The sequence below is a fragment of the Lasioglossum baleicum genome, chromosome 15 (genome assembly GCF_051020765.1).
Source record: "Lasioglossum baleicum chromosome 15, iyLasBale1, whole genome shotgun sequence".
Lineage (NCBI taxonomy): Eukaryota > Metazoa > Arthropoda > Insecta > Hymenoptera > Halictidae > Lasioglossum > Lasioglossum baleicum.
In genome coordinates, this window is record NC_134943.1 from 12,399,197 (window position 1) to 12,424,594 (window position 25,398).

The following is a 25,398-nucleotide window of genomic DNA, read 5'->3' on the forward strand; positions in this document are numbered from 1 at the left end:
TATTTAATGTTCGAAAATTTCATTGTATCCGACGAGCAAATAGTTTGTAAGTACAGGTTTATTTTTTATAATAATATATTCAAGCAATCTGCAAACTATCTTAAAACGGATCTTTCTGTCATTTCGAAAAGACGAAGAAAATTATCGAATAAAAATACATTTTACAATTTGGTCCACGAAAACTTGGGCTCCACGAAGCCCAAAGTAATTTAAAAATGGAAAAATATGTTATTGCATAACTGCATCTTCAATAAATATTTTACCGCAAACAGTTGCGAAACACTTGAATAGTTAAATTTTCTTTTCGCACTTTGCAATTTTCCCAATGACCATATCGACCAAATTACAGGTAAACATACTTAACTTAACATAGAAATCAAATGAACCGTGTACATACATTTATAACAAAACCAGGTTTATTTTAAATACAGTTTGTACGATACCAGCTAATGCGACTACAATGAATATCACAGCATTTCTCAGGTAGACATTCTAAATGTCAGTCTCAGTAACTTAAATCAGAACTAAATAAGTCAACTAAACACTATGCTTACATCTAATTGAGTAGTGAGTAAAAGATGAGTACTCAACCCAGTTAATTATTTTCACGTTTCGCTTTGTATAGCACGTATTAAACAGAATAATATGTTTCGACACAAAACATACGTTAAGTCCGCGCTACACTAAATTAATCAGCCATCATCCAACGTGTTAGCGTTCTACATCTAACGGGATATGACAATATAACGACTTTCATACACTATAATACAAAAACGTATCGAACCAAGTAAGTTTTTCGAAATGAAAACTAGAAACGATCCATATAACTTATGACACTTACGTAAAATTTAATATATTAATCGCGACCACAACATGTATTTTATTAACACTTAATTTGACCTATATTGCAATCAATTAAATTATCATAAAAGAAATTCGATTTGTTAAGTAGAGCATATTTTAACTACGAATTAATCACCGTAGACCTCAGATTTTAAATAAAACCTAACAGGTTGCCGGTGAATTAAATCGTTTCATTAGTTTGAAGCAGAGATTACAAGAATACTCATCTTCCCTTTAGTTACAAATATATGGTTAGGCGATATCACAATACTGTCTCGAAGAAAACAGTTACTATAAAAGAAGCTCGGACGTACAATTTATATGCGCAACATATTGGTTAACGAAACCCTATGTGGAAAAGATGTTTCCGACAAAGAAAAAGTAAGTCGTTCGAAATTATTGTCGCAATGTAATTAGTAAATATTGTATATGACGTGTAATGACCGTGAATCGTAACAATGGACTCTACTGATTTATACATGAAAATAACATTCTTCTCTCAGCAAAAGTAAGAAAATAACATCTTTTACGAAAAACCGTTTTCATTCACATGTTAAAAATAATGCAGATAGTATAGATTTTTGCAATGACTGGTAGATTTGATTATCCGATCAATCTCGGTCTTCATTCGTCTCCGGTCTCCGTTAATTTGTCCAGGCAATCGTAAGATTTTGATTGAATTATATATCTGCAACAATAATGGTTATGACATTAGAATATTTCAACTTAAAGTATGGAGTAAATATGTTTTTTTCCTATCGATCGTATTTATTAAAGTAGAGTGTTTGACAGAAAAATTGAAATTAGTAGACTGCGGTTCTTTATGCAAATTAAAAAACGTCTGAGTCGACTCCAAGACACAGAGGTTAAGTAAATATTTCTTTCTGGTTTTAATTATTTGATTAAAGTGAAACTAGTGAGTTGACGTTCTTGAATTTTTTAAATATATGTCCACTGCTTTAAATTGTACGTACCAATTTTGGTTACAAATGCATAAAATCCGCTGTCTAGTGATTAGTTTAAGAACGTGGTAAATAACTGTTCGATTCCTTTCATCATTTTGGAATATTTCGTATCACTTCAAATTTCTATGGCAACTCTAATTATTCACTATATATTGTTAAGAAATTTGCATAATATCTATTCTATTCTCTTCACAGTTACATGATTTATAATCTATATGAAATATTTTACAGAACTATTATATTGTCAATATCAGATAACTTTCAAATAATTTAATATTCCAAATTTTCAATGATTTCCAGAACCAAAAAAAACCTTGATTTACCCGAAAGCAAAGCTCCATTAAAGGTGTTATGCCGTGCTAGTCGAGATTTTTAATCGACAGGCGATGTATGCGATAAAAGTTATTAATATGTTATCGAGAAAGTGTCGGATATTAAACTCCTCTTTTCGAAATTACTAGTGTATAGTGTTTTTCATAAATACTCAATTGAACACTCAATTTGGTAATTACTTATAGAAAGGTACGCTCCATGATCTATACATGTTATTGCGCGGCTTTGGTTTCCGAAATCGGAAAAAAAATAAAAATCGTGCTACCGGCAACACATATCAAGCATACAGAAATTGGCAACACGAGTTCCTTTTTGAAGATAATTACCTCTACTTCTATTATCTCTATTATGCTTTTTGTCTATAGGATTGTATATAAACTGGCTTGCATCGCGTGTCGACTAAATAACTCTATTAAAATGTTTCCTAATAAAGCAAAGCACTAAAACTAACCCGCAGTATTAAAACCATCAATATTATCGCTTGTAACACAACCGTTTGTGCGTTGGGTCCCGTCGACCCACGTGAAGGATCATTTTCCCAGCCTTCGCAGCTTTGAATGTTTGCAAAGCTTTCGCGTGCGTCAGCCCGTCCATGGATGTTCCATTGATCGCCAGAATCTCATCTCCTACTTTAAGAGTGCCTACTTCAGCCGCCTGTCCACCGGCCAAGATGTCCTTCACGAAGATACCCATAGATCCTTTATTGCTATCCGATCCGCCAACGATCGTGAACCCTAACTTTTTCCCAGTGCCTTTCTCCAGCGTAATAGTCAATAGGTCCATCGAGAGACTTGTCGCCCTTCTTGGGCAGGAAACCGGATTCGTGCTACGTTTTCGCACCACCTGGAACTTTCTCATACCAGTCATCTTTTGGTCCGATTCCTTTCTTAGCTCACTGTCACTTTCAATTCGTTCCATCGCGTTCGTGGATAAACTGTTCCCATCTTTTGTCAGTGCCCCGATCACCGTGCACTTGGACGAATCTTCCGGTTGCGTGACAGTATTGAAAGACGCGGTAGTTCCGATTTCCTCTTCCTTCAATGTCCACACATCCGAGTCGCTTCGAGTACGGACCAACATATCACCCCATGTGTCACCCAGTTCGTCCCCGAATGTGAAAGCTGGTTCCCTTGCGATTTGCAACTCCACAGTTCCTACGCAGGATCGCAACGCGTTTCTAGCTTCCAAAATCGACATTCCGCGCAATCTTCGCCCGCAAACGCGTACGATCTCGTCTCCGATTCTGAACTGCATTGATTTCGCTGCTTCACCGTTCGTGTACAACTTCGAGATCACATAGAATGGCCTTACGGCTTCTCGCCTTTCAACGGAGATACCGAGGCTTCCCGATTTCTCAACGCAAAGCTTCATCGTCTTCAGTTCTCGACGGATCAAAGTCTTCGCTGGCGTGGCAGGAGGAGGAGGCGCCGCAGTTTGTTCGACATTCGCTACTACGTGTGCGGGTCTCTTCACTTTGTTCCTAACAGCAGTTATGTCATCGGGTTCCATGTTCGACCGCGACCTCTTTGGACTGTAATATTGTTGCGGATTGGTCACGGCTATTGCACTGATCTTCAATGCTGGTGGACTGTCCTTGCACGGAGAAGAGGCGTTGTCTAACAAAGTGAGCTTGCTAGAATTCTTGTGTTTGCGATGTTTTACTGGTATCTGAGACTTGACTTCTTTCTGTAGATTTTGTGTCTTTACTGTCTGCGAACATGGCATCGACTGCTCCGTTTTAGGGAACGTTCTCTTGTCTGGTAGCCTAGATAGCTCACTGTTTTCTGTTCTAAGCTCTTTAAGATCGTTTCTCGTCGAACGTGACTGCGCCATAGATGTTTTTGACAGACCGCCGGTATTACATTTTACCAGAGTGTTATCAATCTCTGAATACTGCATAGCACAACTCATCTCAAATTCCTTAAATCCTGCGAAGGTATCCTCGTCGCAACTGTCCGTATCGTCATCGTCGCAAACCAATCCGGTCGTGTCCGTTCTTACGGATTCGTTTAGTAGGCTCTTTTCAAGGGCGACAGTTTCGTCGAGACTGGGAAGGCCTGACCCAATTTCATCACTTCCTGTCGCCGCTTCTCCGTTGTTCGATATGTTGATTGGTAACGACAAATCGATTCCATGATAGTCGTCGGACGTTATCGAGAAGCTACGGGGTTTCAGCATTGGTGGTACAGACTTTTCGCTATCTGGTGAATCTGCTCCGGCACGAGTACTGTCGGAATCATAGCCGCTTTCGTCACAACCTAGTCGCAAGTTGTTCATCAGCTCTTCCATCAAGCCTGTCGGTTGACAGGGTTTTGACGTGTCGGTTCTGTAAATGAGTGAATAATTTTATATAATCGTAATACAACTCCCATGATATGGTGTATATATCAGATGATTGCAAAATTAATATAGAATGGAATTATTCTAGGTCGGAAGAAATGTTTAATATTCTAATTGTAAGAAGAAGTACATTCTCTCACCTGTCGCATTCATTGCTAGCCGTTGTTCGTACATTAAACAAGTTCCTCTTAAGATTATTCAAATGAGCGTTAAGGAACTCTTTCGTCTGCGTCGATACGCTGTTTTTATTGCCATCCGACGTTGACTGACTAGTTCTTTTCGGACTGGCACTTCGCCTGGTTTTGTCTAAAGTGTTTTTCGCAAATGACGATCCTTCCTGTGTTTTCAGTATATCCTGGTTCTTCAAAATATAATCCAAAACGCGTTGTTGCTCCTGAAGATTCTGTATACTGCGACTAAGCTGTTTCTTCTTCTCGTGAAGAAGAGTGCCGCGCTCTAGTTGACTGTCATCCGAACTGAATCGAAATGGTGTATTCTTTAACGCACCCTCGCTCAGAGCTTTTTCCATTGGGTAATGGCTGATGCAACTGATGTCCTCCTCGTGAATCGTCACGCTTCTTGTCGATACATCACTGCCTAGGAAGTTATTATTCCGCTCGCTACTCCTGAACAAGTTTCGCAGGGATTCCACTCTCGAGATTCTCTTTGGCTTCGGTAGTTCCGACAACGACCCACTCGCACCCTGGAACACAAACTTTCTTGTAGACAAAACTAGGGACACTGATAACGCAGATTGACAACAGTCGTATAGTAATTTTAAGTTCAATTATGCCCTTGTCTACAAATCATTTTCACTAATTCAATTTTAATTCTAAAATTTGATAAATGAAATAGGTATATCATATTTTGATTGAGCTGTATACGGTTAGGAGCAAAACTGATCACACACACTTTACATCAGAATAACTTTTTTATGAATGGACCAAACGACTTCAATTTCTCTGTAAGGCCAGCTGAATTAATTTAGTAAATGACGCCTAAAAAACATGTTGAAAAACTGCATCTGGTCGGAATTGTGAAAACCAATAGTAAAAATTGATTTTTACGACTTTTTTAGCCAATAACGAAAATTTAAAAGATGTGTTTGGTCAATTTGAAAATTTCATTGAAATTGGTTAATTGGTTTGGGAGTTATAAACGATCAAAAGTGGTAACAATTGCAATTTTTCAACAATTTTTGGCCTTTTTACCACTTTTGATCGATTATAACTCGTAAACCAATTAACCAATTTCAATTAAATTTTCGGGGAGCATACATAATTTATACATGTTGTTTTACAATAGATATATTATATGCAATATATCGTCACGGTAAAATATTTTTATACCAAGTCCGACGCAGAAGTCTAATTAAAGTGAAATTGAATTAGTGAACACACTATTTTTAGACAAGGGTATAGTTTAATTTACAATTATGATACGACTGTATGTTGGCCTAGTTGATGTAATCAGAAATTATATAGACCAGTGTTGAAAATTGTTATTGTTAGGAGCCTGAACAAGATTTTTAATGTTTACATTGATAGTTGATAAGTAGACTACGGATCTTTATGCAAAATAAAACTGGTCTGGGTCGATCAAAAAAAAAAACAGAATCGAAATTGAATGTTATTTCTTCCCGTAATAAATGGGACTTGACTTTCATCTACTCAATTTTGCTATAAATGTATAAAGATCGAATGATAACTCTCATAAACTTGAGAATAAAATGTTTACATTGTCTTGCTCGTCCGGTACGTTGCCACAGCTTTTCCGATTCGGACTCCATCGTCTTCTTCGACCCGAAACTGAAACTAACTCTGAACTATCCGATCTCTTCAGCTGATCCCATCTTCGACCTACTTTCCTTCCCCATGTTGAAATTCCTGCAAAACGAATAGGCACGTTAACTTTGGCTTCTCAATGAAGCGGCTATATCAGAATTTCACAAAAAATTCTCTTATCAAATTAGCTCAACAACTTACTTTTTGTTAGCAAAATAATATATATATATATATGTGATTGTGATGAGTATATTGTGTGAACCTTTAAATATAAAAAATTTAAAAATATGCTAGGTGACTTATTATTTTGCCGAGAGGACTGTATATATATACATATATACATTGATACATTGATACAATGATACATTTTATGAAAATTGTAAATTTAAATGGCTTCGAGGGGCCCATCTCAATACGGTACTTGCTCTTTGTCCTTCATATCTTTTAATGGAATGGAAGCTACTTTTGTAAAACTGTATTGACCTTCATATATCCTAAATCTAGTAGTTAACGAGATATTATCGAAATAATTTTCCTAATCAAGTTTGCTGGAACACCCTGTGTATTACCCCTGGTTAAGTGTTAATTTCAGTAACAACTTAATACTGTATAAATCTACTTCAAATGGAAAAGAAAAAGTATCATCAAAGAATATTGATACTAAACACTAAATACGAAAAAAATGAAATCTTAAAAAAAAAAATAGATTTTCAATTATTTACATTTATTTTTTTCTTTTTAGATTTGATTTCGATGATCTGCATAAATTCTACGTTGTTTTATTTATATGCGTACGTATTAACGTACGTGAAATTACCTTTGCGATTGGAGATGCATGTCTGCGACGAAGATGGTTTCTGAGGATCACTAGCTACTTCTTTGGTGGAAGTTTGTTCCGATCCATCGGTTTCGTCTTGAACTTTCCTTCTCGAGTGGTCAGGATTGTCATCGACGATTGTCGAATGCGCCGACCCATCTTGTGATAAGGGCGTTGCCGAAACTAGCTGCGGGCTGGTATCAGAAGACTGACGTTTGAACAGACGCATCGCGATAACCTGGAAGACAAATAGTGACACAGCGATTAGAGAATGAATGTTTTTACAAAAAAAAAGCGAATAAAAATTAATGACTCTTCCTTTCGTTCATTTATCTAAGCAGTAAAGTCGGCTAACGAAGTTCGAAATAAATGCCTCTTACGAAGATTATTCATTTGAGTAATATACACACTGGCATTCGTCTCTACGTTTCTAGTTCTCGAAACCACGTACAATATACATATACTCTGGTTATACTCTGGTATACGTTCAATAGATACTCTGGTCTCCAAGGAAACAGAATTTTTCAAGAGTAAAAGTATTAGCAAAGCTCATGAACTATGAGACACGATAAAGTGCTGTAACACTTTGTTAGTGCAAAGCACAATCTTACGATAAATTTTTAGTACGTTCACTCGGTATAAATTAAAACCGAAATTGGAAGGCAATATTTAATAATTTGTCTTTTGCAATAAATTGATTGATACAGTGAAGCCTCGATTAAAAAGAAATTGCAAGAATATGCAAAAATATACCAGATTACACTGGAATATGTATTCTGTAGAATATACTACAAATGTACTGGAATACATAATAATAGTGGAATGGAATTATTATACCGTTATACTAGAACCACAGGGTCTAAGAAACAGCACGGACCCGAGGATTTTTGTTAGATTAAGGCTTTACTGTACTACGATGTACATACTGGTGAAGAGCCAGATAAATCGATCCTTCCTTCGAAAGAATAATAAATTCATTTTCGTCCTTTATTTATGAAATAAATTCCAACAAAAACTGTATAAAAAGAGATACAAAATAAAAATTAGAACACAGCACCATATCACATCGAAAGCAATTCATGAAAATTATTAAATTTCGCAATGTTTACAAGAGACAGCCCCCTTCAATCTACATTGCGCGACATACATTAACGATCAGGTCCTTCCTCTGTGAGAAGGATACGAAGTAAAGAGAGGAAACGAGTGTCGGGGAAGGCGATCCTCGCAAGTGATGAAACCGCAAAGACGACATTGCGAATCGGCGATCATCAGGGAGAGGCTCCGATCTTCAGTAAAAGCCCAGATCATCGTACGATCACTTTCCCAGCATTCCAGGGACGTTTAGCAACGTTTCCTGCTGCAATCCGTCTGCGAACGAAAGAGGAGAAGTCTCTCTCCTCCTCTCCTACTCACGCCAACATTACGACTCGACCACGCGCACGCCTTTGCGGTCGATCATGCGTGCACTGTACCCAGCTTCGTGTTACATCCACCTAGGTCGAACCCCCGTCACGAAAACGGTCGATCTTTTTGTTCATAGGAACACTTAAACTTAGTTAGTTAGACGTTAGATTGTTGTAGCAAGTCTGTGCACAGTTTTCTCTACGCCGACGTACCACGAGTCATTAAATAGTAACTGTGGTGGTATCCTTTGTGATCTTGAACCGCGATCTCCTTTTCCCATCGCTTTTTCTACGACAACTTTTTGTACCGTGTCTATTCGAATTACCACCTTTTATTTTTACTCAAGACCTAAATTGCCGGCTATTAGTACCCGAACACTTAGTAAATTTGTACATAAATGATACCGATTGTATGTACAACGTGAATCTATGTATGAAATGGACCCATAGTGCGTGCATATACATATAAAATGTATGAAAGTTTCTTTCATCAAAAAGCGTAGCAATTTAACAATAATTTAAATAAACTATCTACTGACGAATAACGCAGAGTTTAAATGTCATCATTCTAACTATAGGAACACATTTTTAAAATATTATTGGAATTCTTATGGAACAAAAAATTCCTTTGTAGTTATCTCGGAAACTATGCGTCCTAGCGATAAGACCCTTCCATACAAAATTAAAGCTGACAGGCAAGTTGTTAATAAAGAATGAAATTTGCTAATAATTGAAACTTTAACGAAGTACAACACTATTCGGAAATTCAGGAAATCGTAGACCGTTGAAAATGTTGAGTGTTCTAGTTGTAGAGAGATGTTAAAAGTGCCACCCGTTACATGAACAGCATCGGCCGACCGTTCTGGGACCGGAGAAGAGAGAACAGGGTGTGGAGACAGGGAAAAAAGTGGCTGTGGTGTGTGGTGTGCCCACGTGTGGCTTGAGCCGGCCGTATAAGTGCAGATCACATACACCGCATGCCGTGGCGAAGTGCCGCGCATTTTTCCGGGACGAAGCGTGCACAGGAGCTCGCGTGAAAACGGCCGCGTTCGTCTCGTGCAAGCAGCTCACGTGAACGTTCCGTTCAACACGGCATATCCGGTCGCGATTACGACGTCGCGCGTCGTCGTTGGAAAAGTCACGGACCTTCGAGAGCCTAGTCGCCGTGAACTACCTGTTGATGCGCGGTGCAAATCCAACGGAGATTTAATTAAAGCCTTCTAAATTTGCTTTTGCCAACCCAGCTAATATTTTACGTCTCGATATACGTACACTCCCGCTCAAAAGTATGTGGAACACTTATCGTTTGTGTACTATGTTCGGTCTCAAGCAGAACGAACGTGAGATTTACATTTATTTAGACACGGTCGGCTGCAATAGCTCGAGACACTTCGAGACCTCCTCGCGAGCGAACCCATTGACAGGACTGTCTTATACAAACAAATAGTTTAGTTTCCGTATCGTTTTCCCACATCTTTCACACCCAATTGATTGCATACCCTAAACATAGTTTTACCAAACATTTACATACATTTTCATCATACATACATCACAGATTTTCTACCTAAACATACAAGAAATGCTACGTTTCACTAATCAACTACTAAGAATTGCCGATTTCTAAAGACAGAAATGGTGTTGCAATTTTTTTACACGACATAAAAGTCTGTGAATGCTTTCACCCTATCGATCTCCTTCTTTTTTCGTTGATCGATCTACTTCAATTTGCGACCCAATTTCTTGCGATTACACGAGAAAACTATTCCTATCTACACCGTCACGCCCAGTTGCCTGTTACGTATTTCTATGCAGCGAGATTCATACTTTAGACCGCAGCACATTTTTAACTTTCTACATCATTTGACAGAATTTAAAATTAAGGTTCGCTTTCACTGTAACCTTGGACACGGAGCGAAGGCCCGCTCTCGAGGTTCACGAGTCTCTCTTAATCGGTTGACAGACAGTATCATTATATCATTAATAAAATTTCTCTCAACTTTCGCTTGCCCATATTAAGTTCCTTTGCATTTCAGCCGTGATTTTACCTTAAATAAACGCGCCTCAGACTACGAACGTAATAATCAGTTTCTGGTGAAAGAGTCCTCGTTCATGTATTACTCGAACCGAATTGAAAGGTACAGGGTGTAAAGAAATGTTTGGTCTTGGCTGCCATAGGCGTATTCTACGAGGAGGGTAGTCCCAGAAGTACCTTGTTATTTGAAAACTTACTACATATAGCCTTTAAGTACAATCTTTATAAAGCTTAAGTTTGAAGTCTGAAGAGACGCTACGTTGTTTAGTATGTGTTTGACAGCCACCAATAGCATTTAGCGAGAAAGGAAGTGTTGTACCCGTAATTGCTGCAGACAATTTTTATTTCACATAAAGATCCACAGTCTAGGTATAAGTATTTATAGTCTATGTATAAGAAACTGTTGTAAGTAAAGCAAAAATTAATTAAGAAATTCGTAGATGATGTAGACGAAATCAAAACAGTGGAAATTCAACACAGGGTATCCGAGAAATGTTGCACTAAATGAATAAATCCTAAGGTCATTTCAAGTACTTTTTCCCTCGCGAAAAAATTATTCGCGGCTTTATCACAGTGTTATTAGTGAAAAACGAGGACCAATCAAAGCGCTGGTACGCTCAGCTGTACCCTGCTGTGTCAAATGACCTCAGGAATCGTTTCTTTGAAGGAACTTTAACATTTTTGAGACACACCTTGTAGATCTCGCAGACCCAAACCCAGAGAGGGTTAAACTGTCCCTTCTTATGAAAACCTTTGAAATCACAAACTGTAGGGACACGCACGGGTGTGTGTGTCTTTATACGCGAGCGGCACGCGGCGGCGACACACCGCGCCGCCTCTGTACGCGACGTAGGTGCCGACCAAAGGATCCGACGGTTTCACGGAAAGACCGTCGATCCCGTCACCGTGGTGCGGCAACCGCCAAAAACCGATCTGTGATTGGTCGATTTGGGTGACTGTGTTTCAGTACATATAAAGAGGGCTGAAGAACATCCAGCAGGCAGTCTGAATCTCGCCGTCGAGCACGCGCCGTTATGAAAGTACTTGGTTAAATAAAGACATTGTTTCAACACTGAATTATGTGAAGTTACCCTCCTACAAATTATACATACCTTCATCTCGACTGGATCGTTCGCAATCCAAAGCAAACAACTGTTCGTCAGAAGGCGCTTCTGCACAAATCAGTCACTTCCAGCACCTCGAATTGGTGGTTCGATGGTCGGAAATGAAAACTGTTGTTTCTTCCGAGCAACATACCACGTGAACAACAGCAACAGTATCGGACACCGTGCGACCGAACGGAACGAAACGTCACGATCGTCCCCATGTATAATAACAGACTGAGTTTATTGTCCCGATTCCATGAAAACGCGGCGCGCAGCAACGTGTAACCGTATAATGCGATTGGAGCGAGCTAACGATTAAACAGCATCAAATTACAAAGAGTGGAAGGGCAGCAGCACCCACGTCTCCTTTGAGAAAACGCAACGAGCCAGAACGAAGCCAGACAGTGAACCGCCTAACGGGCTTCCTTCTTAACTTTTCATTCATACGCACCGGCATATACCGAAAAACTCTTTTCTCTCCCCGCCATGCCAGGGAGATGCACTGTGCCGCCGCCTCCATCGTTTCCTCCAGAAATAGATGCATCAGGATGTCGTCGTCTCGCGCGCCGGAAACGCTCGCTTCCCGTCGTACCAGCTTCCGGTCGCGCTTTCATCTGTTCCTCCTACACGGACGTTTTTTCTTCCCCGCTTCCCTTTTTTCTCTCTCCCGGTTTCCCATTGGGAAAATCGTCGGACTTGAGGACTGTGTACAGTAGAACCTCGTTTAACCTTCGCTCTGCGTACATACATATTCTGATGGTTACCCTGTACAAGGGTGTGTAATTGAACAAATCGCTTAAAATTTTGAGGAAAATTATTTTTTATACTTTTTAGTCCATTTTAAAAACGTGGTATTTTTGAAAAATTTATTTTTATTTAAATAATTTTTTCTATGATTTTCTATGATTCTATCATTGAAACAATTGGCTTGTGATAGCTAAAATATGATATAAATATTCTTGATTCAATTTTGTCTAAATGTCTTTTGCAAATACTGCATCGAAAGTTATTCCTGATCTTGTTGTCGCTTTATTAGGATTATTTACCATTTCCAATCTTAATTTACTTCTAAATATTACTAGACTGCTAGAAGTGTTTCACTTCTGCCGCGCGTGGTTTTTTTAGGGCGATCGCGGCCTAGGATTGATCTTTCATCTATCACTTTTGACTAGCGAAAAGCCCAATCTTTGCATTATTGATAAATGAGAAGGCACATCTCGGGCCCTTGCAAACCTGGAAGAACTCGTGGCTCAGCAATTAATTGGTTCGGATAAACGAGGCTCTACTGTGTTTGCTCTTCTAGCCTGTTAGCGCGCGTCTTACTAACCATCTTACTCAACTGACGGCTCACCTATTTCTAGGTAACGGTGCGAGATCATAGGTGACGCGAGCTGCATTACAGTTATGTATATACCTGGACACATGCTGGACTTGATTCTACTGGACGTTCTAGAGGCGGCTTCTCCACGTACCACGTGCTACAATGGGGATGAAAAATTCAGAGTACACACGACATGCGCGCGCGTTCGTCGAGGTACCGTAAAATCTGAAATACGATGCCCGAGAGGTGGCCGCGCACAGTCCTAGCGACCCGACGACAGGTATACAGTTCTCGTTTCTTGATGGAGCTTGTTACGATCCTCTCGCGAAACGTAATTAGTCATTCACTGTGAGGGCGCAACATTTCATTCAAGTTAGCTACGCCTGCCATCGTAAAACAGATGTTCATTTGGAAACTGTAATAGTTTCTAAATGAAAGTCGAATGCTTTTGTAATTGAAATGCGTGTCAATTACCGAATAGGGTACTTGTGCCAATTACTGTCCCATTAACTTGTGAATTCGTGAATTAATTAATGAATTATTTGATTTTAATTTAGCACTCGAGCGGTGACTCGGAGAGACACCACAAAAATTGCTACACCATTATTCAAAATATTGTTTACGTTATTAAACAAGTTGGTACCTAATAAATTACTAAACATTTAAATATTGCACGAGGGGTGTCATATCAGTAATTCTCTTCAAAATAAATATTTTTACGAACGTGAAATATACTATTTAAAATATAAATATACTTATTTATTTGATAAAAGTACCTTGTGTAACGCGACATAACAATCGATTACAATATCTAAATATTTTTCAGACATTTCACATTTGAAAAAACGAAAATAAATTACAAGTTGATAATGCTGTGTCATTTGAATATTTTTCGAGATGCTTCTTGCCCATCGCTGACCAAGACTCCTCGGTCAACTGGCTGACGAGGTCCGAGTTCTCGACGTCCTACGTGTTACGCGGGACGAGCTATGGACACTGTTTGTTAACATTCGACTGTATATCGAGCAATAAAGTGGAGAACCGGTTCCTTGATATCGAAAAAGGCGACAAACTGATTTTCTACGCTTCTCACAACCACGCGGGTTCACCTTTCCGACTAATATGGACGAAGCACACGATTCCGCAGGAGACGGTGGAATTATTGCTCGCACAGCCTAAAGAGATATCATTGAGCTCTTTATGCAACTCTGAGGAGGCGGACCTTGACAAGTGTCGCCAGTTTCAGCATTGTGAACCCGTTAGTGAGTCATACCGAAGGGATTGGAGCGTGGAAGGTACTGGTTGAAAGGAAAATTTTATTTTGCCGCTTGAATATTTGATTTTAACGTCGTTTCCGCGAATTTAGTTCGACTATTTCATGGTAAACATTACCCAACGATACACGGTCGGGGACAATATTAAGTAGACACTCTTAAAAATCGCATAACTTTTATCAAAGTGATCAAAAGGACTTGAATTTTAAATCTGCAGGCTGCAATAGTACCTCTTCTGACCAGAACGCTTCATAAAATTTGCCTTCTAAAATCGGACAACTTGTTTAATAATGTAAACAATATTTTGAATAGTGATACAGCAATTTTTGTGGTGACTCTGAGTCACCGCTCGAGTGCTAAGGGATAAATTTTTATGATTTTCTGACAGATGAAATTAAAATCAAATAATTCATTAATTCATTCATGAATTTACAAGTTAATGGCACAGTAATTGGGACAAGTACCCTACTTGGTAATTGACATTGGCCGTGGTCTGTTGTCGCGACCGATGCGACGGAATCGGTGCCACGATATTTCGTTCGGCACGGCGCGGCGACTCTATTTCGTCGTTTTAATTTTTATGTACATATCTCGTTCGCGCTTTTTTAGCCTCTTCTTCTCGACCGTCGCTCCGTAGAAAGTAAAACTATAAGTCTCGAGTCACGAGTTTCGATTCTCAAACGTCCTCGAACTGGCTCGTCGTCTGACACACATTCGCGCGGTTTCGAGTGTTCTCGTCCACCGTGGATCTCTTTTCGAAAGAATTGCCATTGCCCTCGGCGAATTCGACAGGAGGACACGTAGAAAGCGGATTTGTTCGGGATCGTGGCAGCTCCGCAGCCGGATTACGTCCTTCACTTCGCGACGAATTAACCCTCCGTATGCTGTGCCGGAATCATTCGAAACCCGTCGCGGTAGCGGTGGGGATAAGCTCGAACGACCGTCAATATGTACAGTTTTATTTCGATATACAGGTTTTCCACTGAATAAGTCACCCTTCTGCAAGTCAAATACACCCTTTTGAAAATCTATTTCACCCTTTTCCAAATCAAGTTCAACCTTTTACAAATCAAGATCAACCTTTTCCAAACCAAGTTCAACCTTTTACAAATAGAGTATTTTTAGGTAAGGTTTTGTGCAAAAAAACAAATCGAATGTAAATTAATTGTTAAAAAATTCAAAATTTTTATACACTAAATATACAAAATTTGGTGTGCCAAAAGTAAGTTAAAGTATCGTTTAATAACACTGTCCAACACCAAATTTGTTTTACAATTACATTATATCTTGATAAATCTTCAGATCACTGTAATAATCGTGATAAATTTTGTTTTCAATATTACCAGTAAATATGCAATCAACTTGTTTATTTTTATAAGTGAATAAATATTACTGTTATCGTGATTTCATTATTGAAAATATGAATGTTAACTTACTTTTGTTATCCACTGTAGATGAAGTGGGAGTATCATAGCCTGAAGGCTTATCACGACGAAAAATAAAAGATCCTACAGACACAAGAGTCTCTTACAAAACTGGTCTCGTTATTGAAGAATGAAGTACACACGTATGTGTTCCCTGATACCGGTTACTCTGCAGCTATGCGAAGTTCCAGAGAAATCGAACCGCTTCACGGAGGCAGGCTTGTTAGTAGCAAATCGCAGCCCGCGGCATCTGAATGCTTTTGCAATCGTCAGATGCAGCCCAGGATAATTAGTACTTTTTGCACAGAGTTCACGCGAACTATGAAACGTTGAATGGATGCCAGTGAAGCACAACGTTTCTTATTCAAAGAATGCGCAACGTTTTTTTTCGAAAAGGGGAGCGAAAATGTAACAAACCAATGGTCGCGATCGGGAACATTCTCTCGTCGAGTGCTGAGAATTTTCATCGGGAGCCCTAAATACCGTCTTAAACGAACCAAATCTAATGTGATCATTCGCCCCAATGAGAATCGTGCCACGGCTATAAAGCACAAGTATCCTTGCGTTCATCGTAATTAGCTTGTCCTATCGCGAGTGTCCATGCAGAGAACGCTGAAGAGAAGAGAGCGATGCCGGGACGCTGATGTTACTTGCACGTCACTTATCTACGTACGTGCAGGGCACTTTTGCCCCAATTACTGTGTGCCATTAACTTCTTCATTCATGAATTAATCAATCAATTATTTGATTTTAATTCCATCTGTTCAAAATTTTAATATTGATTCCCAATCACTTGCTTTTTATGAGAATATTTTTAAGTTAAAATTGATTACATTTCGAAATAATGTAATTTTTTAATTTTAAACAATACAATAAGTTTTGACTCGCTATCCTCTTCTGTGTCCTAAAGTTACTCCATATCGTCAATTACAGCCACTAACTACAGTTGAAATTATATCGTGTTTAATGTGATTTTAATCAGAAAAATGCCACTAATAACTTGGTGAAAGTCTTAAATTAAATATTGGTGTTACATTGTGATGACGCACGGGTGTTTGAACTTGAACTGTGCCGACGACTGCGACTCTCCGCGTCGCGTTAGTAGTAGTTCTCACACCGATATACCGAGCCGAAATCAGATTACATACTAAGTTGGGGAGGGGGATATTTTTTCGCAGCTATAGAAAATTTACTGTTTAAACTATTCGATTAAAATTTTAATCATGATTGATTGATTAATGTGTACGATCAAAAAAAGAAATCATCGAAGAAAAACATAAAAGCACGTAAACAGAGTTCATATTATAGATCAAATGACAACACTTACTTTATTTAAAAATTTATGAAATAAAAGTTTATTGTACTTTATTCTTAGTAATCTAGTTATCCTTAGTTATTCTCACAGTATGAATTGAAAGATATTCATTTTCATGGAATTAATTTTAGTTATTTATGTTACAACGGTAACATCGTAAGATTGATATGTTGTAATAATATGTATAAATGAATGGATACTAGTCAGAGCGTGTGCCCATAAACATGTATACCAACCTGCTGTTAGTTACGAGAATTTTAACGATAGAAAGTGGTGATTAATTTTCTGTACACTTTACCACCACACAATGTTCGACAACGAAAAATTTGTTTCCACGTCTCTCGGAGATGACGGCCTACAAAAGGTTGAAAGAGAAAGGAAGCGGTAACTTCGGTATATCGCCGGTCATTGAAACAAATCATGCGCGATACAAACGTATTTACAACGATGAAAATTCTGTTCGTTATCCCTCCCATTCGAAGTCCCGTGTTAGGCCGTAGAGACGTCTTTATATATCGAATAACCGCTGGATGTACCTGTGCGTACCGTGTAGAAGTGTATCTAAGACGTCGAGGGGCTCGGCCGTTCAAGCCTTTTCAGGATACACGAAACCGGTGGATTTATGCAAACTCACGGACCAGGATACGCTTGTTTCGCATTCAACGCCGAGCCCTCGACAACCGAACAATGCCTCTCTCCTTGAACGTGGGAGAATCACGGAAATTCTAGATGAGACATACTCGAAGTGCAGGAATTAACGCGCCTGGCGTGAACTCTTATCTATTTGTGTGAAGTAACAGTAAAGCCCCCTGTAACCGAACAACCGACAGGAAGCCCTAAAGATCTAGATCATTTCGAATAATTACGAATCACGACAGAAAATAGAACGAACAATCGTACGTATTCTTGTCTTTCGCAGATTGACTGGAACGTGCATCGTTCTGTGTGATATTTATTTCAACCAAGTAGAACCTCTCGGTGTTATCCGAACCAATTGGGACCGAGTAGTTTCGGAAAATCGAACCGTTTTAAATACGTTATTAAATACGAAAGCACTACTGCTGCTGTAATTATTAGGTTGTTGCATATGAAATGTCCGATTTTAGAATGCGACTCTTATAACGAAATTCGTTAAACATGTAGAATTTCAAGAAATCGATTTTGCAATATCCTGAGGTCGTAGACAAATTTTGAAACCAGATTTGAAATCGGCGTGAAAAATCTACGAGAAATGATGTGTTGCATGTTAAAAAAAAAAATTTTCCGCGCGTGGTATTGGAAAACCCACAATTTTCTTGAAGTTGTGCAAGTTTAACGAATTCTTTCAAGGTTAAAAAACGTTTGCACCACAATCTCCATAATTATCCCATATTCTGCAAAGTTTCAGCTTTTATTTATAAAAAATTTCATCGCTCTATCTCATTTCTATCGAAAGTTCTTTGATTTTGACACAGATTTCGTCGGTTTAGCCCACTGTGCGGCGCGGTGAAAACAAACCAACATTCGTGACAACATAATTTCGACACACACTAAAGAAAAAGTACATATGTATTTTCTTTGTTTTTCTTTTTTTTTCACCGCACAGCTCACCTCGCTGCTCGACTATAACTTTACACTAAACACAAATAAAAATTTAGAATCCATGTTCCATTGAGAGCAATCGAGTGATGTTCATGACACGCGTTTGGCGACAAATAGACAATTAAGTGTCGACTATCTGGAAACGGCTTCGTGACAAGCATCGATCATTTCGAGTTTGAATGTGATAGCGTTGAAAGCGGGGTGAGTCTACGAGCATTATTGGGATGTGCGTTGAATCGCGAACTGAATACTAGCACGCTCTATACTCTATGCAATAATAGAGGAAGAGAGAGAGAGAGAGAGAGAAAGAGAGAACCGTACAATACGTTCAGCGTGGGAGAATCGTAGGAAACGTGCACGAGGTGCGCGTAACCTGCAGGAACGACAAAAAGGACGGACAATCGACATCTGTTCCGTAGCACATTGGAAACCCTAGCCTCAGGCTACCGAAGGGCAGGTTCCCATGACCGAAGGGGGCAGGTATATACGCTTGGTCAGGTGTGCGTGGTGGGCCCTCGCTGGAAGACCCTTTTCAAGAACTTCGGCTTTTCGTAATTAAGTCGATCGCTGGCAAGGACATTTTCCATTGTTCGGTCAGGTACGCGGCAGTAAAACTTTCCTAAGACGACGATGGTGTTCAGGTACACACAATTCTGACCTCCCTCTACATTTTCGAAAGCTGTGCACGCGGAAAAGTAACATTGCAATATCTTCTACTACGGAAATATGTTTATGTACATGCAGAAAAGTATTTCGTGGAAAGTTGCTTGAAATCGTCCGGTCGGTTACTTTTATGGAACGGGTTTATATTTGGTGTTATTAGCGAAACTATCTACAGTCAGTGTAAAAAGTATTCGTACATCCTTCAAGAGCGAAGAATTTTTTTTAAATGTCGATCAAACGGCTTGAATTTGTCTTTTTTGAGATGTTAGGAGGACTAGCTTCTATCAACTAATGTGTAAATATATACAATTTCGGTAAAATATAATAGATCCTTAAGTGAGGCCAATAATAATTATTTAATTTGAAACTATTAATAACTAACTTAGGAAAGTTAGGAAACATGTGCAATGTCTATTAAAAAAATCCAATAAATTTTTCTAGCGGATGACAATTCGATGAAAGCTGCATATTTCCACCTTTGAATAAAGTTATTTCGTCTTTTCCTATTTATCTAACAATTATTTGTCTACTGGTGTATTGTATTCTCTTCATACACGCAAACTTTATTCAAAATAATAACGTCCTGTCCCGCATACATACGTTTGTAGACATAATAGAAGTGCACTTGCGCGCGCGAACTCGTACGATAGATTCGGAACGGTTTCAGCCATTTAATTTATTCACACCGTATCATTCGTTGAGTCAAGAAAAGTGGTTACCCTAGAAAGACGCACGTGCGCGGAGACGTAATTTTATTTGCAAAAACGTAATTCGTAACGTTGCGACACGTGCTCTGGAACTATTAGTTGGAATTGTCTGCCCTGGTGAAGCGAAGTTTAGCCTGGGGTTGTTCGGTAATTATGCCGTCTCGCGCTAACGATTACTTTGTGGAAGCGCAATTACGGAGAGACGCATTAAGTATGCTCACAAGGAGAAACGATATAAACGGAGCGGTTCAGGTACGTTACTTTTATCCTAAAATGGCACGCATTATACCTAACTAGACAGGCGCTCTATTATATCTCTGGGATCTTACGGCCTCTCCGGTCCTTGTGCCGGAATTTGCAAACAACAGTGCATCACGCTCTAATAATTTCTGCAAGTAAATGTTGGTATAAAATATTTCAGAAACATGCACAAAACCTTGTCTCCACCAATCCTTGGCAATCACCCTTTTCAGAAGGAAATGCTCCAATTTTCGAACAATTTATAAACTACAGTGGCCCACAAAAGTGTTCGTACGCCCTTTAAAATAGAATAACTTGTTCATAAATCAATTCTCCACTTTCCGATACTGTAATGGATGAATCATTATGTATTATATTAAAGCCAATGTCACGTAAGAAAGAACGTATCAATTGAAAAAGATACAATACTGTGCATCTAATAAATGCATGTCAAGGATCTAATAGAGAGCAAGGACGATGGTATAATACGTGTATGTATGTATTCCATAAAAACCGATCTATTTCCATCGAGATAAATGAATCTGCACCTATTAATATTTGCAGTATTAATTCTTAGAAGGTAAATTAAGTTGTAGAATTCCTTTCTCTACTTAAGGTATCGATTTCCAAAAGATGCAGCTATATTTTTTAACTAATATAAGCCGTATGTGTTCAGATGCAATGACAAAAATTTTGGCACAATGCCCGAGAGTTGTATTACAGTCGCAGACTGAAAAATTGGTATGTATGTACTCCAAAAAGATCTGTAGAACAGCCGCTCGATTTCTCAGAAGGTTTTTTTAATGACCGCATCGCCTATTCTTATCTCCGGTCGTTGCCTCAAGTGGCACGTGTTGCAGCAAAAAATGTTTCGAAATTCAAAAACAACATTAGAGAAACGAATTCCAGTTCATTTTATTTTTGTTATTGTAGTAAAACAAAACGATTCAAGGACAAACATTCTACCTAATATAGCACACACGACAATGAATTATTTCAGAATTTTTTATTATAAAATCAATTTTTTTTAAATCCGGAAGCATAAAATTGATTTTATATTAAAGTTTTCAGGATACCATGTTTATATTACAATAATCATCGTGATTATTACACTTTTTCAGATTCTTCGGATTATGCGAACATGTTTCGAAAAATTGGACATCTCCAAAAATTCGAAAAAATGCGCATTTCGTACGGAAAGATTTAAAACTGGCAATATTAATTGTCTTTATGAGAATATAGCAGAAAATTGATTTTATATTAAAGTTTTCAGGATACCATGTTTATATTACAATAATCATCGTGATTATTACACTTTTTCAGATTCTTCGGATTATGTGAACATGTTTCGAAAAATTGGACATCTCCAAAAATTCGAAAAAATGCGTATTTCGTACGGAAAGATTTAAAACTGGCAATATTAATTGTCTTTATGAGAATATAGCAGAAAATTGTCCAGCAGAATAATAACAGGAAAAAGTTAACTGATTTGTGCGGAAAAGAAACAGCAACGCGCGAGTCGGAGAAACGTAATCACTAGTGTTTACTCGTAAAAACACTATAATTACAATGTTAGCATGTATACTGCAGTATTGTAGAACTGCACAATTAGTATCCTCGTTAATTATACGAGGAGCGCGCGACCGAGATTCAACGGATAAAGAGCATGTATTACAGCATCAGAAGAAAGTTAATAGCGGGTGCGCTGTTTTAAATATTTTCAAAATGTGTCTCGAGCTCGAGAGCTCGTCGTTATTGCTTTTCACTGCACTTAATTTCATTATGCACTATCTCATTACATTGTACTATCATATTTCAGAGAGATACATTATATTTTAAATTACTTTTATAACAAAAATTTACCCGTAGTACGTATCTATGATAATTATTATAAAACATATGCCATTACACTTTCGCCATAGACATATAGAGATAGACTGCGCCGTCTTATGGGCGAGTTGAAGCCCACAATGGCGGCGCGCGGTACAAAGAGTGAGAGAGAGAGCATTAGCCGGGGTCCATAGCGCTCTCTTTCTATATGATGTGTCGACACATCAATTAGAAAGAGAGCGCTATGGACCCCGGCTAATGCTCTCTCTCTCTCGCACGCCGCCATTGTGGGCTTCAGCGCTTCGTTCAGGCCACGCAGTCTATCTCTATATGTCTATGACTTTCGCTATCAACGACTTTGATTCGCTAAATTCTCATACTGGATGCTTAATCATAAGAAAAGTTAATCAATTAATAATTGTTAATTTATTCGCGGTCACTGACTCGTTTGTGTACGTTCATTTTCAGTTTGACGTAAAGCAGAAAATTATTTTAAAAAATCTCATTAAAAAAAGAAAGTGGTCCAAGTCCAATATTTCTTGTTTCGAGATATTTGAAGAGGAAATGGTCATTAAGGGGGCCGTCTCCTAGCAGATGACTAGAGTACACTCACACACCGCTAGACCACGTATACGTACGCGAGAATTGCTAGGATCAGGGAAATGCGTTCTGATTTCTCGATAATGCAAAGACGGGGGTTTTTATTAGTCAAAATCGCTAGATAAAAGATCAATCTAGCGCGCTGTTTGCTTCAAAAGTCATTCTTTTACGTTTCCGAGCAATGATTTTGCAATATTCGGCTGCATGTTGCCCGTCGGAGAGGCTAGTACGCCGGCGTGACTGCAGCGCCATCTGACGGGCAACATGCAGCCGAATATTGCAAAATCATTGCTCGGAAACGTAAAAGAACGACTTTTGAAGCAAACAGCGCGCTAGATTAATCTTTTATCTAGCGATTTTGACTAATAAAAACCCCCGTCTTTGCATTATCGAGAAATCAGAACGCATTTCCCTGATCCTAGCAATTCTCGCGTACGTATACGTGGTCTAGCGGTGTGTGAGTGTACTCTAGCGGTGTGTGAGTGTTCACGCGCGACCGTCATCTGCTAGGAGACGGCCCCCTTAACACTAAATGAATTCCATATAATGTTCAAATAAGCACTATCTAACGGTTTATTTTTTACCAAATCATAAAAATTACATTAAATTAATTTAGTTCAAAATAATGTAATGTAAAATAAACTGATAAACTCATTTTCTTCCAATTTTCATTTAGACCACTTTCATAATTATGGACACATACGCCAAAAGTAATTTCATACCAAAGATAATGTTCGAGTTATTATATTGTTTTGATGTTCCGTTAAACATACCATATTTTTTTTTATTAACCTAAATAAATCAATATTATTTACATATAATAGTTTTGTGTTTCATTAGCAAATAAAATATTTCATTAAAGTTTTATTGGCAAAGTAGCATAATTCCCGTTGAAAAGTCAACGGCGGGCTTATTTCTGGAGGTATCCCACTAATTTAATTTTAGCACTTGATCCTGAAGAATTTCCGGGATAAAAACATATTCGTGCACACCTTTGTTTGTTATGTTTTAGTAACAACTTGCCGCCGCTTCGCTCACAACGACAAATAAATGGAAAAATATAAAAAAACCTATTACAATATTTTCACTTTAAGGTTATAATTATAAAATATAATAAATTTAACAATAAATTGCCTGTTAAAGATGAGAATATCTATCCTATTTCTACGTCATTTTATATGTTCCTTCAAAATCGGCAAACTTATAGCCCCGGTGTCTCCCCTAGATCTTAACTTACGCTATCCTTTTGTTTCGGAATGTACTCAACGGATATGTAAACCAGTAAACCATCGATCTCGATTTCCGACTAATCCAGTAATTCGCAAAGAAGCTCAAGTCCATTCCCACGCACTGGTTGGTCGGTGCTTTTTATAAACTGGCCGCGCGCGCACCTGCGATAACTTCTCATTTGTGCTCTGGCTTATCTAGGAGCCGAATGACACACACGTTCACGGTTGCGCCGGGGAGCAAGGTCAGATGGAGATCGCGAGATTAGATGGGACAGAGGAAAAAAGTCGCGAGGGAAGAAGGTCGGGTGAAGAAAAGACGAGACAGAAAAAGTAGAGAAAGAGAGAACACGAACGGAACAGAGAGCGCGTACGAGTATGAGTCGCGGAGAATCGAGACGGAGAGAGGACCGCAGTGAGAGAGAACGAGAGAAATAGAGGATGAAAGAGAAAGAGGTGTGTATCAAGCTAGCTGGCCGAGTTCGTTGGCCGATTGCTTGCCTTCGCCGTGCCTCTTCTTCTTTCCAGTCCGTTTTATCCTTTTTTTTATTCGCGAGCATCGAACACGCGTACATGGCCGCAGGTAGATGCATACAGGAGTGCCTGTTTCGTCGAGGGTGACGTCATCGATCGACAAATCTACCCAGGTGAGTTCAGGTTGCTCGGTGCCAACCTCCGTTCCGTTCCGTTCCGTTCCGTTCCGTTCCGTTCTCTTCCTCGTCCTCTCCGACGCGACGGGTGTGTAAAAGTAGCCCTCCCCGCTCCGTCAAAACACGGCCCATCAATTGAAAATTCATTTTAATTGGAAGGGCACGCTTAATCGTGTTTAAGATTTGCATAATGTGCCGAAGCAGAAAGAAAAAAAGGGCCGAACGTTTCTCTGGCTTACTTATGAAACACGCCAATAATGCGCGCGCACACATCTTCCAGGGTTGTACATATGAATAAAAGTTAGCGTCGCATTAGATAGCCCTTTCATCACGCTTCCCGACGTTTGAATTGATGAGGGGACAGAAGCTTAAAGGAAGTGTGATGAAACCCCGGCTAAAGACCTTGGGCGTTACCGTAGCATATGTATATCAAATATTATGTGTTAGTAACCATGCTTCTATGGAGAGCAATGAATTATTACAGCTTGATAACAGACTACATGATTGCGGATATGTATTTATTAATAGACAGCGGATCTTGATGCAAAATAAAATATGTCTGCGCGTCGATTCAAAGACACAGAGGCTAAATAAAAATTTCATTATTTTATTCAATTGAAACTAATACGTTGAGGTTCTTAATTAATTTTTAAAATATGTGCCCACTGCTTTAAATTGTACGTAGCAAATTTTTTGTTATAAATGCATAAAATCCGCAGTCTATTTATTAATTTACTTCTAACATAAAAAAATCATATTTCTCAATGCAAAATATCAGCTTCTTTTCTCCATTGAAAAACGAAATATTATTGGTTAATCTCATACGTGCAAAACAGAAGAAAATGCCTTGAATATAATGTGCATAGCCCACGTAAAGGAACATTGGCAGTGCGAATGATGTATCTACGATTGGATGAGCTCTGGGTTGGCTCGTCATTAACGTC

The 25,398-nt window shown here is 38.7% G+C and overlaps 1 protein-coding gene across 3 annotated transcripts in view; it reads right to left on the reverse strand.

Moving 5' to 3' along the window:
* Positions 1-305: 305 nt before the first annotated feature.
* Positions 306-25,398, reverse strand: part of LOC143216502 (uncharacterized) — a 29,579-nt gene continuing 4,486 nt past the window's right edge. The window contains exons 1-6 of one of the 3 annotated variants that reach the window (XM_076439615.1): positions 11,630-21,343; positions 7,083-7,320; positions 6,219-6,367; positions 4,622-5,184; positions 2,593-4,467; positions 306-1,531 (exon numbers count right to left, since the gene is read on the reverse strand). In XM_076439615.1, coding sequence (XP_076295730.1) covers positions 2,616-4,467; positions 4,622-5,184; positions 6,219-6,367; positions 7,083-7,320; positions 11,630-11,635 — 2,808 coding nt within the window. In that variant the 5' untranslated portion in view covers positions 11,636-21,343 and the 3' untranslated portion in view covers positions 306-1,531; positions 2,593-2,615. Of the gene's footprint in view, positions 1,532-2,592; positions 4,468-4,621; positions 5,185-6,218; positions 6,368-7,082; positions 7,321-11,629; positions 21,344-25,398 lie in introns of those variants that run through there. The other 2 variants (XM_076439613.1, XM_076439614.1) reach the window with 2 other exon arrangements.